We start from the raw sequence: 18,178 nt of genomic DNA, 5'->3' as shown, positions 1-18,178 counted from the left end.
ATAAGCCTTACTTCTAAAAAAAATGAGAGAAGCCTGAACACATGACATTTTAACATTATTTGCTGTAATAGGCAATCTAGACTTTCATATCTAATGAAAATATCTTTCAAGTTTAAAGTGAAATATTTTATCAGAAAAAAAAAAAACAGGAAATGTACTACCAAGAAACAGTTACTACAGGAAAATAGTAAAGAGAGTTCTTCGGGTTGTAAAAAAAAAAAAAAGAAAAAAGAAAAAAAAAATAGATCCCATAGGGAAATATAAAATTGTTAAAGAAATGATCAGCAAAGAAAATGGTAAATGTGATAATATAAATATTCACTTAGTGGTGACAGTATCAAGTCATACTAGTAATACTACATTTGTGTCTATATGGTTGGTTTAACACATGTAAAATTCAAATAATCAAAAGGCAGCAAGTAAATGGCATTAAAGCCTTCTAAGGTTCTAGAAATAGTCAACAGTGCAGATTATAATCTTTAGTAAAAGTTTATATAAATAGCAGATTGATAGAGGATATAACAAGTCAATGTATGTTATAATTCCTAGTATAAGAATGTATAACTAGAGTAATAAAGAATAAAATGAATCATAAAGGTTAATTCAAAAGAAAATAAAAGCAAAAAGAAAAAGGTGCTGGGTCACATACACCAGCAAATAGTAAAATGTATCATAGAAACCAAATGTAGCAGTAATTACATTAAATGTAAATAGACTGCAAATTCCAATTACTAAGACTACCAGATAAGATGAAAACACAAAACCCAATATACACTGAATATGAGAAACACTTTAAAGAATGCAGGATGTTTGTAAGCATCATGATGGAAGATATATATCATACAAATGCTAACCAAACAAAACTCTTATAGCTACTTGGAAACAGGAAATGCCAAGTCTCAGTAAGGTAGATTCCTTCAAAAAGGAAATACAAGCAACATGGATTAGAGATGATAATATCTCAAGAAAACAATGTAAATAGTTGTTTTACTGGTGATAACTGGAGTATCTCAAAACTCTATCCCTCACTAAATCCAATCAGAAGTGTCATACTTCAGTGTAGCTAATATAAATAAAAAGTAGCCTCTAGAGTATCAATCCCTCTTTTGCCATTTTGGCAACTCAAGTAAAAGCAAAATACAGAGGTTAGGGAAAGAATTATGTAACACAGGGGTCAGCAAACTTCTTCTGTAAAGGGTCAGATACTAAGTAACTTGGCTTGCAGGACACACAGTATTTGCTGCAACAACTCAACACTACCCTAAGTTGTAGTATGAAAACAGCCACAGATAAGCAGCACATGTGTGCCTGTGTTCCAATAAAGCTTTATTTACAAAAATATTGCCAACCTGTGATCTAGAGCAGTTGTTCTCAGAAGCATGGCCCCTGGATGGCAACACTAGCATCACCTGGCTACCTGCTAGAAATACAGATTCTCAGCTCCCACCTAAATAGAATCAGAATCCCCATGAGCAATCTTTATTTTAACAAATCTTCCAAGTGATTTTGAAGCTTAGTAAAGCTTGAAAACCACTGATCTAGGGAGTATACTGTTATTAAACTTATCTACAGCCACAAGGTCCTATATTGATTGTCAAGATTAAAATACTGAGGAGGAAGAACTAAATATCCATCTTAAGGTCTCATACCCATCTCATGTTCATCAATCGAGACCTAAAATGAGGTTGAGGATTTTAAAGAAAAAAAAATGAAACCCACAGTTGAGATATAGACTACTCATAACCATGAAGCCAAAACTGAAGTCATCCTGATTTTCCCAAAAAGGAAAATATGTGGCCAAAAACAGTGGTTACTAAATGTACACAAGGGGAAACTAAGGCTCCAGTTAAATTACTTGTTCAAGGTCTCACTGACTCTCTTCAACATCCAGAAAAAAATGCAGTTAATCTAATAAACACATCTTTCCCCACCTCTAATAAACTCCACATTCTAGATTCTCTTTCTTTTCTAACTCAGGTAGGGAAGTATGTGGCATATAAACACCCCAGACGACACAGAAAACAAGCCAATACATTTATCATATCACTATTACTATCCTCATTTTGACTTTGGTTTAGTTCAGTCTCTAACTCCCCAACATGAAAATGCTGGAGTTATAATTGTTTACCAAAACAGCAAAATTCCTACCTACAAGAAAGCCTCCCAAAAGGAGGCTTTTGGGTATCACACAAGTATCACAAAAGTCACCCAAAAGGAGGCTTTTGGCTGTGTGGTATCACACGGATACCATCACCTACTTCTACTGACTCTACCAACTTCCCTCATCCTACTCCACTTACATACACACACACACACACACACACACACACTTTCTCCTCCACCTTGCCTGCTTCAGGGACAAGGCGGTGGGATTAACTATCACTATATAAGAGATAGAAAATATGGGGAAAACATCATTAAAAAAAAAAAAAGACATTACCTCTGAGCACATTAGTTCTGTCTTAAAACCAAAATTCCCTAGTCCAGCTCTTGAAGGAAAAATAACATTTTGATATTAATTACATTTACAGAACTATTCAGCATTAACTACATATTCTAGTTGTTGTTTTTTTCAAATTTACATTCTCTTGAGAAGTCCTATTTATAACTATTTTTGTTCAGAATATAACTTTATGTTAAACATGTATACTTACATTACAAATAAGATTTAAATTTTTTCACATTAATGCTTTAAAAAATTACTAACTTGGTAACATATATTATATATATTACTATATTATGCTGACCTATGAATCCATGAGGCTTTCTGTTCAAGAATGACCACACAGGTATTCTTTCCCTTAGATGCATTAAAGTATAAAAATGTTTAAGTCAATATACAGATGGCAAATAAGCACATGAAAATATGTTCATCATCAGGTATTATGGACTAAATGTTTGTGTCCCCCAAAATTCTTACGTTGAAATCTAATCACCGGTGTGATGGTATTAGGAGGAACGACCTTTGGGAGGTAATTAGATCATGAGAATAAAGTCGTCATAAATGAGATTAATGTCCTTTAAAAGGAGGCAGAGAGCTCTCTGGCCTTCTTTCCTCCATGTGAGGATAGAATGAGAAGTTAGCAGTCTGCAACTCAGAAGAGGACCCTCACCAGAACCTGACCATGCTGGCACCATGATCTCAGACCTTCCGCCCACCAAAACTGTGAGAAAAAAATTGATGTTATCTATAAGCTATCCAGTGCACGGTATTTCATTATACCAGCCTAAACTTAAGACATTAGTCATCAGGAAAATGCAAATTAAAATCACAATGCTGCATATTCTTGTCAGAACAGCTAAACTGAAAAATAGTAACATTACCAAATATTTGTGAGAATGTTAAGAAAGCGGATTTCTCATACACTGATAATGGAAATGTAAAATGGTACAGCCACCCTGGAAAATCATTTGGCCATTTCTTTTTAAAAAATTAAACCTGAGCCAACTGAGCATAGCAGCTTGCACCTGTGATCCCAGGTGCAAGGAGGAGGCTACTCAGGAGGCTAAAGGAGGATAACTTTAGCCCAGGAGTTTGAGGCTGCAATGAGCTATGATCACACCACTGCACTCCAGATTAAGTGACACAGCAAGATCCAGTCTTTAAAAAAAATAAATAAATAAAAATTAGGCCTATACTTAACTCAGAATAAAACTCCCAGGCATTTCTCCCAGGGAAATTAAAATTTATGTCCATATAAAATCCTGCAGATTACCCTTCACAGCGATTTTATTTGTAATAACCAAAACTGTAAGTAACCAAAAGCCCCTCAATTTAAGTGAACAGCTATACAAACTGTGGTACTTATATACTACAGAATACTACTGAGTAATAAAATGGAACAAACTACTGATACATGTAACAACTTAAATGGATCTCAAGGACAATATACTGAGTGAAAAAAATCCAATGCCCAAAGGTTACCTCTTGTATGATTCCATTCATATGACATTCTCAAAATGACAAAAGTATAGACTATAGACAGAGAATAGTTCACGGTTGCCAGGGTTTAGGAATGGTGCTAGGGTAGGACACATTTTAAACAAGGTCTAATTGTAAAAGGATAGCACAAGGAGACTTTTTTGGCAATGAAACATTTCTAATTACAGTAATCGTTAAACAAATCTACACCATAAACTGGCAATAGAACATGTACGCTGTACCTATATGAAATTCCTGGATTTGATATTATACTACAGTTATGTAAGATGTAACCATTGGGGGAACTGGGTGTACTGTACATGGGACTTCTCTGTACTATCTTTGCAACTACATGTTGAAATCTATAATTATTTCTAAATAAAAAGTTAAAAGTAACAACTATTTGATGATACATAATAAACTTCTAAATTATCTTATTTAGGGGGAAAAATTATCTATTAAATCCATGACACTTAAAGAAAATAAGTCATCTCCTCCAAATTTCCATTATTTTGGTTTTGGGAGGGAGATAAGTTTTGAAAAACCTACCTGATGTTTATAATTGTCCAGTTGAGAAATTATAACATTACTACTGGCATAATGTAAAGTAGATTGCATTGCTTTGCAAAGACATTAAAAGTTAAAATATTGAAAGTGCACCTAGATTTGACTGCCTTTGTCTTTCTTCAGAGATTAAATTCCATAGTTAACTGTGGCTAAATCTAAATATGTATAAACTTAATTCTAAGAAGTACGTTTTCAAAGTATTTAATACAGTAAGATTTCACTTTTGATACGTAAAATATTTGCAATAGCAACAAAACAAAAGCAAACTGAACTAGAGGACATTTAAAATAAAAATAATAGTAATTCCCATAAAAGGGTTAAATAGTCCTATGCATTTACTTGAGATATTTCATGCCAGAAAAAAAATACAAACACACACATCACTTATAGCCAATATTTAATAATCCCATATTAATTGGTGTGTAAAAAATGTCTTTATGATCTGTTACCACCCAAAAGAATGCATTCACGTAATAACTTTCAAGAATATGTTCTTTGACTTCTAACCTCTGCTCTTCTTTAGAATTACCTGTAAGAGGGAAAAAAATAAGATTCATATTATATCTATGAAAAATAAAACATCATTCCTTAACAAAAAGTTAAATACTCCTGGGTGCATACTATGCAAGACTGAATTTATAAAACCCAATTTGGAAGGTGATTAGGGAATCTTTTGTCTTACAGTCTTAGATTTCTCTAAAAACAGTCTTATCTCAATAAATATGAAACACGCCTAGATTCTAAAAACCTGGCTTTATTAGTTACCTTTAGATGTTAATTTATTCAATTGTAAACCAAAAGTGTCCAGATTAATGGTTTCGAATTTGAAATTTTTAGACAATTTAGTTATCTAAATTAGGAGTTAAACAATTCCAATTAAAGAGTTAAACAATATTCTTGTGTCTATATTATAATAGACTCAAAGAGTCTATTATAAATCAGACATTTCACAACTATAAAGTAGGACAAATCCACTGCAACATTTTCTTATAGTTGGACTAGAATTATAATCATTTGAGACTAAAACTGGTCATCCTATGCTGAACAACTTGTTAAGTAGATTATTTTCAAAATATATAGTCTGAGGCACAAATAAAAAAAGGAGATTTTTAGTTGTAAAAAGACTGACAGTATTAGTCAGAATATCTTTTTAAAAAAAAAAAACTCATCTACTATTTTAAGTAAACCTACAGTTTATTAATACAAATCCTAATGTAAAAAATACATGTATATTCTTCAATATCCTAAGCCTTGTTTTTCCCACAGAAAAATATTTACATTGACTTTAACAGTGTAGAAATTTGTTGGAATGTTTATAATTGCAAGAAAATTTAAAGTCCCTAGAAAATGCCAAGACATGCACATTTCTAGGCTTCCGCAAGACCATCAAATAAATCTGCATCTAGACTAGTACTTCTCTGTTCTACAAGATAATATCATGGGTACTTCAAAAGAAAGTTTGAATACTCAAATGAATTTACAAAACGCTGAGTATATTATGTACTCAAATAAACTTACAAAATACTAAATGGAGTTCAACAAGTTTCCTTATTGCTATATTTCTCTCACAGCCTTTCATAACTTTACGTAACTATAGTTATTTAAGACATTAGGATTATGAGAAACTGGATACAGGGTGCATAGGAACTCTAAACTATTTTTTGTACCTTATTTCAAAATAAATCTAAAACAAAAACGTCTACAAAGAGGTAGACTGTCAAAAACAAGTTTCTCTCCTCTATCATCCCCAGTCAACTGTGGTTGCCAGTTTCTTACATATCCTTACAGAAATGAGTTCTACAATAATACTGTGACTAATCAAGGAAGTATAGTATGCTAGGTTATCTACACTTATTTGACAACAGAAGCGTCTGAGGTAGGGTCTTGATTAACATCATTTGGAAATAACATTTTCAGGAACATATCTGGAAAATTGTGCCGTAGGCAACATATTCTTTTTTTTATTACTATTATACTTTAGGTTTTAGGGTACATGTGCACAATATGCAGGTTTGTTACATACGTATCCATGTGCCATGTTGTTTTGCTGCACCCATTAACTCGTCATTTAGCATTAGGTATATCTCCTAATGCTGTCCCTCCCCCCTCCCCCCACCCCACAACAGTCCCCGGAGTGTGATGTTCCCCTTCCAGTGTCCATGAGTTCTCATTGTTCAATTCCCACCTATGAGTGAGAACATGTGGTGTTTGGTTTTTTGTCCTTGCAGTAATTTACTGAGAATGATGTTTTCCAGTTTCATCCATGTCCCTACAAAGGACATGAACTCATCATTTTTTATGGCTGCATAGTATTCCATGGTGTATATGTGCCACATTTTCTTAATCCAGTCTATCGTTGTTGGACATTTGGGTTGGTTCCAACTCTTTGCTATTGTGAATAGTGCCGCAATAAACATACGTGTGCATGTGTCTTTATAGCAGCATGATTTATAGTCCTTTGGGTATATACCCAGTAATGGGATGGCTGGGTCAAATGGTATTTCTAGTTCTAGATCCCTGAGGAATCGCCACACTGACTTCCACAATGGTTGAACTAGTTTACAGTCCCACAAACAGTGTAAAAGTGTTCCTATTTCTCCACATCCTCTCCAGCACCTGTTGTTTCCTGACTTTTTAATGATGGCCATTGTAACTGGTGTGAGATGGTATCTCACTGTGGTTTTGATTTGCATTTCTCTGATGGCCAGCGATGATGAGCATTTTTTCATGTGTTTTTTGGCTGCATAAATGTCTTCTTTTGAGAAGTGTTTGTTCATGTCCTTTGCCCACTTTTTGATGGGGTTGTTTGTTTTTTTCTTGTAAATTTGTTTGAGTTCATTGTAGATTCTGGATATTAGCCCTTTGTCAGATGAGTAGGTTGCAAAAATTTTCTCCCATTCTGTAGGTTGCCTGTTCACTCTGATGGTAGTTTCTTTTGCTGTGCAGAAGCTCTTTAGTTTAATTAGATCCCATTTGTCAATTTTGGCTTTTGTTGCCATTGCTTTTGGTGTTTTAGACATGAAGTCCTTGCCCGCGCCTATGTCCTGAATGGTATGTAGGCAACATATTCTTAACATTATATAAAAATAACAGTAAAAAGCAATCATCTCTACTTATATAAGAGATTTTTTTTTCTTTTTTTTGAGACGGAGTTTCGCTCTTGTTGCCCAGGCTAGAGTGCAATGGTGCAATCTTGGCACACTGCAACCTCTGCCAAAACAAAGTTAAAAGAAATCAAATAACTGGTGATATGGTTTGGCTTTGTGTCCACACCCAAATCTCATCTCACGTTGTAATCCCTCCATGTGGAGGAAGAGAGGTGATTAGATCATGGGGGCGGTTTTCCCCATGCTGTTCTCCTGATAGTGAGTGAGTTCTCTTTCCTTTATAAATAACCCAGTCTTGGGTATTTCTTTATAGCAGTGTGAAAATGGACTAATACAATGAGGTAATTAGGATAATTTTAAAAGATCAAGAAGAAAGTAAGTTTTGATAAATTTCAAGGTGATATATCTTCTCAGTCTACAGATTAGCAGACTGTAGGAACATGAATGTTTCCTCTAAAGCAGTAGCCATTAATAGTACCATTGGAAATCAATAATACACATATGGAGGAAATCTAACTCCTTAATTAAAATCATTAACTCATAAAAGGCCAAATATCAACTCAATCAACAAAGCTGAGTAAGGTATACAAATCAGGGAGAGGTGATGAACCGAGTGGTATTTTTGAAGTTTAATTCTTGCTCGAGAAAAGAAATTTGGATTTTACCTTTGCTGCGGCCAGTACGTGCTCCTTGTTAATGACTCCACATTTACTCTCACAAGCGTTTGTCCTGGACTCTTCTGCTAATCGATGAACAAACAGTAAACAGTTCAGATGGACCTTTAAAACAGAAAATCCAAGTGGATTTTTAAGCTCAAATACTGATGCACTGAAATAATATTTTTAAAAATTAATTATCTCAAAATGTATTGTTGTACTATTTACCATTGTGATTAAGTAAATTAACTCTTCTATTTAAAATTACACAGAATTCAGTCTAATATAAGTCGATCTTAGATTCCCTGCAAAGAGACTTCATCATTGCAATACATAAAACAAGCTATGCAAGGCTAGACCAAAGGCCATTTTGTAAAGCATCATTATATATCAAAACATATGTAAGATTCACTTAGTAACAAATATTACTGCTTCTGATTCCAAATGGATTTAAATTTATAACATAATTTAAAATTTCCAGAAAATTTTAAATCAAAACATATCAACAACTACATTTTAGGCTATTATTCTACAATCTGAGGTCAAAGATTTTTAAACAGATATATTTAATTTGAAATATTTATTAAAAAACATGTTAATAGTTGAAATTGTTTAAGTTTGCTAAATTGAAAAATGTATGTACAAAGGTCAAGTTATTTGTCATCCAACAACTATCATAAAATAACCATACTTACTATTAATAATCTTCAAGCCTCTTTTTAAAAAATTATTTAAAATAGGTAATATAAGCAGACTGAAAAATTTTAAAGTCTATAAAAAAACTATAGTTATGTAAGATTTCAGCATTGTGGAAAGCTGGGTAAAGGATACATGGAAACTGTGTACTATTTTTGCACCTTCTTTTGAGTCTATAATTATTTTAAAATAAGAATATAAAACAACAAAGTTTACAAAAGGGTAGTAAACTATCAAAAATAAGTATATTCCCCATCTCATCCCCCAGTCAACCATAGCTGACACCTTCTTGTACATTTTTACAGAAACAAGCTCTACATATAAGCACAACATATGTACTCATCTTCAGATAATATATATATCAACATTATCTGATTACATATATGTATAAACAAACTCTGATATGTCATATAAAATAACATTTTGTTAAGTATTTTACTCAAAATCACCATCCAAAGCAACAAAAGTCCTAATCTACAAGAACATTCCTTGGAAAAAAGTTAAACCACATGTAATCCAAGCAGAAGAAAATGTGAAGTGAGCTAAAGTCATATCTCAATCTCCACTCTAGAATCCTATGTAGTACTCTTATTTATATTATTGCACATATCTTCCCCATCCTTTGCTTCTGCCAGGTACCTGAGGGCACTACCAACTTAGATCCAATTATATGGTGTCTTTAACATGATTTATTTAGTTATTTACATGGTGGCAAGTGATCTTTGCAGTTAGAAGAATAATTTATACACAATACTTAACATTCACTATCTTGTGTACTGCACACTCTCCCACAGTTCACTAAATGTTAAATAACTACTAATGTAGTGTTTTAATGCTTTATATAATGCAGAAATGTTTAATAGATTGTTATATAGGTGTTTAATAATGTTCTAGTGATATGTGGAGAAAACAGAGGTTTGGGAATTTAAACAAGATGAACAATCTATGAAAGGTGGATAGTCTTTTGGTACATTTTTGATGCACTATCTTCGTTGATTCTCACAAGAACTCTGAGGTAAAGCATCTCAATTCCAATTATTTACATTATACTGTGCCAATTATTTTTTAAACTTTCAATGATAGCCCATTTATTTTGGTAGCAAAAACACCCCATAATATGGCACAATTTCATTTGTTAATCTATTCTTTCTACTTCTAAAGGTAAATAGCTTCCAGATACCCTCAGGAAAAATTCCAAATTCCTTAACACTAAATCCCACTTGACGGGGGTTCTAGTTTCACCTCTCATTGTTCTAAGCTTCCAGTTCTACACTAGGCCTTTTGAATTTCTTTGGGAATTCAAATGCAACCTTGCCTCTAGGCATCCTACTTGTTTATAGACTTCTCTGAAAAGCCCAACTTCCCCCAATATGTAAGGTTATATTGATCCACAGCAGTCTGAACTTTCTATCACTGCATAGACTACATCATGCTGTAATTTCTCACTTAGCTGTCTTCCTCAATGTACTCTAAGGACATGAATTATGCCTAGTCTTTTCAACACTGTATCCCAGTGTCCCTTAACACATTGCTTAATACATCGTAGTCAGCTAATAATTATTATTGCATGAAGACCCCACTACATCTCCCCAATTTTTTGATTTTTTTAAAAATCAGACCCAATTAAACCACACTGTCTTAAGACTTAATTCATTAACCTAGATGGAATACCCTTTCCTCTTCGTGGTCATGAGCCATGGATACTGTGATGGTTAGTACTGAGTGTCAACTTGACTGAAGGATGAAAAGTATTGTTCCTGAGTGTGTGTGTAGGTGGTGTTGCCAAAGGAAAATAATATTGGAGTCAGTGGACTGGGCAGACCCACCCTTAATCTGGGTGGGCACCATCTAATCAGCTGCCAGCATGGCTAGAATAAAGCAGGCAGAAGAATGTGAAAGTACTTGACTTGCTGAGTCTTCCAGCCTTCATCTTTCTCCCGTGCTGGATGCTTCCTGCCTTTGAACATCAGACTCCAAGTTCTTCAGCTTTTGGACTCTTGGACTTATGCCACTAATTTGCCAGTGGCCCTAGGGCCTTCGGCCACAGACTGAAGGCTGCACTGTTGGCTTCCCGACTTTTGAGGTTTTGGGACTGGGACTGGGACTGGCTTCCTTGCTCCTCAGCTTGCAGATGGCCTATTGTGGGACTTCACCTTGTGACTGTGTGAGTCAATACTCCTTAATAAACTCCACTTCATATATACATCTATCCTATTAGTTCTGTCCCTTTAGCGAACCCTAATACAGATACTGAGACAAATTAGTATTACTTTTTCAAATCTCACAAAAATGTTTTCAAGCAACCTATATCTATGTCATAAAACAGTTAATTGAGTGGTACTACTCCAATGCGCTAAGGCTTATATTAAAATGGTGAGAACAAAAGTTAGTTTTAGGGTATTTAGCTAGGCATTCTAACTTGAAAAAGGAAAGCTATTCCATCAATAAGTTACTTTTAAAAATCTGCTTGCTTGAAAAATAAATCAAAAGAAAATTTATAAAGAAATACTTCTTGACAGTCTCAGTTGACAGAAAGACTGGGCCAGTCTGACTTCCTCCTCCCTTTGTCATAGCACTTTTGAATTTTACATGAACTATAAGCACCCAGATATTTGCACAGCATTCCTTTACACTTAACAGATGTTAACTCTCTCCCTAGTACCATCCCTGGGGCTAAACAATCAAATAATGCATAAAACAAACAAAATAACAAAAAGCCAGTGAAGAATGATAAAATAACACAAGAAATTATAAATAAAATGCTAGAAATGACATCAATCCACATAGTCGTAATGCATTTCCAAAATTAATTGTAGACTCAGAATGTTGAAGCTATTATGCAAAACACCACGAATACAAAAATTTCCAAATTCAAGTTCCCAGGCTAGTGGGAGAATCAAACCCATAAAGAAAAAGGCAAATGTGCGACAATAGATGATGGAGAAGAAGATAAGATTGATCCTTTCTAAGGACATTAAGGAAAGCATCACTGAGGTAACATTTGAACTGGATTTTGAAAAAATTGTAGGTTGCCAAGTAGAGTGAAGACATCTTCAAGCAGAAGAAATATCATGTACAAAAGGCAGCATAAAAGTAGATTAATTTTGTGTTAAAGATAATGGGAGACAGAAAAGAAGACATTCATTTTCCTCAAGAAGCTGCATACCACACTAGGAGACATCAACATATGAAACTCCTGGACAACAGCGTTAAGAGTCCCAATAGCTCAATTGTACGATGTATACTCTTACTGCTGTCCAAGTTTAGAAAAAAGAACAGATCAAAACAAACTGCCTTAACTATAAAAAACTTTGTGGATGATGTGGGATGCAAGTGAATTACACTTCTACATAATTTCATTTGATCTTACCTTAGGTCTTTTCATGATTCTAGCTTTTCTTTACAAATGCCGCTCCCTTTAATTTTAAGGTTCCTCTCACTTAACCTTGCAATAACTTCCAGGTGTAGTTTAATGCTAATTCACTGAACTTTTTGCTAACTCACTGAACTGGGTAAGATATGAAGTGTCAAAGGTGAGCAGAAAGCTATAAAGAAACCAGGGTAATCCATGCCATATTCAAGACAGTGAAGGCGAACTGTTTAATGAAAGCCAAACACGACGAGCATACTACCTGGGAAAAGCTAGTGACCAAAACAACATTCTATACCCCATCAATGCAACCGCTTGAAATTTCAACTCACACACTTTCCCATGCCACCTGGATCCCACCGCACTATGGAGCCCCTCTGTCCATGGGTTCTTTGGAGAAAGAAAGGGGTAGATGTGGGAGGATGCCGACTACTTGAGAAATTTCTTTTTTTTTTTTTTTTTTTTTTTTTGAGACGGAGTCTCGCTCTGTCGCCCAGGCTGGAGTGCAGTGGCGCAATCTCGGCTCACTGCAAGCTCCGCCTCCCAGGTTCACGCCATTCTCTTGCCTCAGCCTCTCCGAGTAGCTGGGACTACAGGCGCCCGCCACCACGCCCGGCTAATTTTTTGTATTTTTAGTAGAGAAGGGGTTTCACCATGGTCTCGATCTCCTGACCTCGTGATCCGCCCGCCTCGGCCTCCCAAAGTGCTGGGATTACAAGCGTGAGCCATTTGCACCAGCTAGTAGTCTCTTGGAAATCTTTGATCAGGTACATTTCCTCTCCCTCCATTTAGAAGCCCCAGTGAAAGCTCCACAATATACTACGTAAAAATGTTTTGCAAGTGAATTTCATTTTAATTCCGTTCATTTGTGCCACCTCTATCACCAGCATGGGACAGTTAATTGGGGTCGGGGCACAAGACAGCGTGTATTGCCTCTTCTTACAAGATTTAAGAAAGCAACAAAAAGAAGGGCAGAAGATAGAAGTAATACTTTTCTGGGGGAAAATGTGTTTTTGTTGTGTTTTGGCTTCAGAGACCAAATAAGGGGAAAGGGGCGATAATTCTATAGTAGTTTAGCAAAAAGGAAGCAACAGATGGGGTGGCAGTGGAGAACTCCAGGAAGCAAAAGAGTAAAGAGGAGGTAGAAAAACCAATGTCGTTTAAGAACAGCTAAGATGACGCATTCCCAAGACTATTCATGCAGTATGCTCTTATTATCCACAATTCTGTACCTTGATCTCCTGGAAATTATGTGTCCATTTATAATGGCTCCTTAAAGAGCCAAGGACAAGCTACCGAACATGCCTCCAGTGGTTTAAACCTAGAGAAACAGTGTTCATTGTGCCAGAGGAATATGTGTTCCAGGTATTCAACACACAAACTGAATTTATTTCAAGACAGAAACATTATTATACAGTGGTTTGATTGGGGCTTCTTATTAGGAGAACATTATGCTTCAGGTATTATGAGTCAGATAAGCAGGCTTTAGTAGTCTAGCTTAAAAACTGACTAGGGGCCGGGCGCGGTGGCTCACGCTTGTAATCCCAGCACTTTGGGAGGCCGAGGCGGGCGGATCACGAGGTCAGGAGATCGAGACCACGGTGAAACCCCGTCTCTACTAAAAAATACAAAAAAATTAGCCGGGCGTGGTGGTGGGCGCCTGCAGTCCCAGCTACTCGGAGAGGCTGAGGCAGGAGAATGGCGTGAACCCGGGAGGCGGAGCTTGCAATAAACCGAGATTGTGCCACTGCACTCCAGCCTGGGCGACAGAGCGGGACTCCGTCTCAAAAAAAAAAAAAAAAAAAAAAAAAAAAAAACTGACTAGGTGTTCTATTACTTGTCTAGCAAAATGAATTAACAGTTGAGAGGACTCTTCCTACAAATAAACTTTCCCATCAGGGTCCTTTAGTAAGCACCCTAACCTAGAGGAAATAAGGCAATAGGTTTGGTTAAATGCGTAAATAGAGGAGAGACGGAGGGAGGCAAGGGAGGAGAGAGGGAGGGAGGCAGGGAGGCAGGGAGGGAGGCAGGGAGGCAGGGAGGGAGGCAGGGAGGCAGGCAGGGAGGCAGGGAGGGGCAGGCAGGGAGGCAGGAGGGAGGCAGGGAGGGAGGCAGGAGGGAGGCAGGAGGGAGGCAGGGAGGGAGGCAGGGAGGGAGGCAGGGAGGGAGGCAGGGAGGGAGGCAGGGAGGCAGGCCCTTAAAAGGCATGTGAGCAATGCCTTTTACAACAGCTAAATAAAAATGACCCAGATTGAATTCCAAAATCTATTTTTTAAAGGGTGAATCTTTCATACCCTTTGCAAGTACGTTAATCACGGTGCCAGATTGTGTTCCTAAACAGCAATATTTAAAACTGTAAGCAGTAACTGTACGTTAAGCTCATGTGACTAAGAGCCTCCCTTTAAAAAGATACAGATATTTACTTTTCGGCGCGGCCCGGTACAACTGAGCGCCAGGAATATGAACTGACGTGCCAGGGTGGGGCATACGTACCCTGTCATTGTTGGAACTGCCTTAAACATGGGCCTGAAAGAGCTATAAATTGGCTCGGGGCGGAAAAACAAAGACTTAAGGTTATTGCCCTTACCTCTCCCTTGCCCCATTCCCAGCCCGAGAAGGGATGGAATCTCACCAGTAAGTCACCACTTTTCTCCAGACGAAGTTGAGGCTTCTGTCGCTTGAAGACTCGCTTTAGAAAGCCACGGGGAGCCTTCCGCTTTATCTGCTTCCTCTGGGAGACTATGGTCGACAGCGCCATCCTCTCTGTCAAGTACTAGCTGCCTCAGCTTCCGAGGTGCTCTCTGTATCGCACACAAGCTTCGGGGACGCTGGGCCAGCGAAAACAATTCGGTCGCTCTGACGCTTCTTCAGGCAGAGAAACCCCGGTCCGAATGTTCGAATTCGCCGCCAACGGAACGCGCCCGGCGCTCAGTAGTGACGTCAACCCTGAGCCAGCCCCGCCCCCGGAGGCGCCTGGCTGTAGGTGGAAAACGCCCACAGTGGGTGGGTCCCGGGAATACCTGACGTCATTAAGAGCCTGCGTCCTCCTTTCATCACTTTCTGTATTATAACTTTCGCTCTGTGGAAGTGTTTCTGCTGGATTCCCTAGAGATGATTGGAAGTTGTGGAGAGATAGGTTGGTAAGCCAAGGCAGTTCTTCAAGCACTCACTCTATACTGTCCCTAATACCAATGAACAGAAGTTTGTGATGTTTTATCAGGATTCCTAAAGCACCAATGCCATGCTTTCCTAGCAAGGAATGCATGATTTTCAGGAACTAACAGTTAAGAATTTTACACTTCTACATAATTTCATTTGATCTTACCTTAGGTCTTTTCATGATTCTAGCTTTTCTTTACAAATGCTGCTCCCTTTAATTTTAAGGTTCCTCTCACGTAACCTTGCAATAACTTTCAGGTGTAGTTTCATGCTAACTCATTGAACTTTTTGTTATTTCTTCAAGCTGTTAACTTCTCTATCATCTGTGCTACTATAGAAGTATTAATAGTTATCAAACCTTAATGTGCATCAAAATCACCTGGGGGACTTGTTAAACTACTGTTTGCAGGGCCCAGCTCCCAGAGTTTCTCATTCACTAGATCTAGGGGATACTCAAAAATTTGCAGTTCTAACAAGTCAGGGACATTGGCATTTGCTAGTCTGCGGACGAATCTTTGAGATCCGCTGTGATTTTAATTATAATTATCTCTAATACTATCTCTACTGAGATTTCAATATTATGTTATTGTGATCTCACCCACACAAATGATCCTTCTACTATCTGGCCTCCCATTTCTAAGACCTCCTCTCTTCCAATCATCTTCTCCTACACCCTTGAGTTATTCATGCCTGTGGTCATACCCTAGGCGGTGTCATTACTAAATACTTTCACCTTCGGTTTGATCTGCCACTTTCAATTTAGTTGTCTCTCTTCAACCGTATCTTCTGTCTTGTGAACTTACTCCCTCCAACAATTCTTCGATGCTACTGGGACTACTGTACTATCTTTTTCAGTTCCTCTCACCACACCCCCCAGCTCTGCCACCCCACTCTATGCCTTATCTTCCCTCCTGTAGTCTATTGTGCATCGATCATCATAATACTGCCCTGTATTTCTCCACAACTTTATAGCCATTCTCTTTTATCCTCATACTAACCTGGCAACATTCCAACTCTGCTTAAGTTAAAATCTCAAGCTATTCAACACTTGCATCTGTGTATTAATATTGGCTTAAGAAAACAACACTCACAGGTATGTGTCTGATCTCAATTCAAATTCATGACCACTCAGGTGGGCTCTAAGTACTGCTACAATCCTTTGATATTTCCTAAAGCCATTCATTCATTTACTCATTCTCTTACATAGCTATGTCATGCCTTCTATTTCTTACCTACCCCATTCTCAATCTCCAGCGATGGCATTGCTTCAACAACAAAATAAAATTTAAAAAAATCCGTGGAGACTTTCTGTATGCTTTCACCACCCCATCTATCCATCAGTCTCCACCTGCTCCCATGGATGAGATGCCAACTACTCCACTTGTGCCCGAGATCAAGCCCCTTCCCCTTTCTTAAGGACATTTCTGTAGCAATTCTCCTTGCTCCTCTGCTTCATGAATTTTCCTTCTTTGCCAATTTTTTTCCATCAGCACCCACACAGCTTATAATATATCCAGGCTTTTGAAAACCCTCTCTTAATCCTACCTTTTGCTGTTGTCCTTCTACAAAACAAAACAAAACTAGAAATGGTTGGCTAAATTCAGTGTCTCCAAATACTCTCCTCTCATTCTCTGTTGAAGCCAGTACAATCAGACTTTTCTAGCTATCTCTTCACCAAAATTGTTTTCGTCAACATGACCAATAGCATCATACTTGCAAATCCTATGGCCAATTTTCAGGCTTCAGTTTATTCGTCAAACTAGAAGTATTTGTTGAGTTTCATGATTTTTCCTTCCATAAAACAATATATTTAATTGGATATGATTGTCTTTTGTTTTTCTTTGTACTTGATAGCACCTCAGTCTCCTTTTCTGTTTCTTCCTTTTCTTTTTGATCTCTAAATTTTAGAGTACCCCACGACCACGTCCTAAGATTTCTCCTCTATCTACACTCATACCCCATGTGATCTTGTCCAGTATAATGGTTTTAAATACCAAATTCACATCTCCAGCTGATTCTCCCCTAAACTTCAGGCATGTATATCCATTTCTCTGATGGACTAGAATTCTAAAAGTCATCTTAACACCATGTCAAAAATTAGGCCTTGATCTGCCCTTGCTCCCCAAACATGTTTCTCCCAGCCTCTTACCTATCTTATGTGCTAGCACTTCCAACCTTCCAATTACTTAAGCCAAAATCTTGGAATTAGCCTTAGCCCCTCTCTTTATCTCACCCCACATTCAATCTTTCAGCAAATCCTGTCAGTTCTACTTGCAGTATCTGATCACATCTCACCACTTCCACTGCTACTACACTTGGCCTAGACACCATCATTCACATGGCTTATTGCAACATCCTCCTGAGAGCGTCTCAATCTGTTTCTATTCTTTCTCAACAGAAGAGCTAAATTTAATTCAGATTATGTCATCTCAGGCCTCACTAGTTGTTTCCTCTCTCCTTTAAAATCAAAAAATAAAGTCCCTATAATGACCTGCGGCCTTACCTGCCCCCTACAAATTCACATGCACTTACAAATACATAATTAACTTACTTACCTTCTATAATGGAGCAACTCACTCTCCACCGTGTTAGTTTCCTTAATATCTTCAATGGTCCAGATGTTTTTGTTCCCCCAAAATTCATATGTTGAAATCTAATCATCAGTGTGCTGATATTAAGAGATAAGGGCTTTGGGAGATGA

At 37.2% G+C, this 18,178-nt stretch overlaps 1 protein-coding gene across 3 annotated transcripts; it reads right to left on the bottom strand.

Moving 5' to 3' along the window:
* Nucleotides 1-4,602: 4,602 nt before the first annotated feature.
* Nucleotides 4,603-15,561, bottom strand: CENPW (centromere protein W). Of its 3 annotated transcripts, none has more exons than XM_012505903.2 (3): nt 14,951-15,561; nt 8,262-8,335; nt 4,603-5,018 (listed from the first exon to the last, which is right to left on the bottom strand). In XM_012505903.2, exons 1-3 carry the CDS (start codon nt 15,074-15,076, stop codon nt 5,015-5,017), a joined length of 204 nt encoding a protein of 67 aa, XP_012361357.2. In that variant the 5' UTR covers nt 15,077-15,561; the 3' UTR covers nt 4,603-5,014. The 3 variants fall into 3 exon arrangements, with proteins under 3 accessions (XP_012361357.2, XP_012361356.1, XP_003255720.1); XM_012505902.2 differs by having other exon boundaries at nt 4,870-5,018; nt 8,262-8,375; nt 14,906-15,561; XM_003255672.3 differs by having other exon boundaries at nt 4,870-5,018; nt 8,262-8,375.
* Between the last annotated feature and the right edge of the window lie 2,617 nt (nt 15,562-18,178).

This window comes from Nomascus leucogenys, chromosome 3 (genome assembly GCF_006542625.1).
Source record: "Nomascus leucogenys isolate Asia chromosome 3, Asia_NLE_v1, whole genome shotgun sequence".
Classification (NCBI taxonomy): domain Eukaryota; kingdom Metazoa; phylum Chordata; class Mammalia; order Primates; family Hylobatidae; genus Nomascus; species Nomascus leucogenys.
The sequence above is the reverse complement of the archived record's forward strand: the minus strand, read 5'-3'. Positions and strand labels throughout refer to the sequence as shown.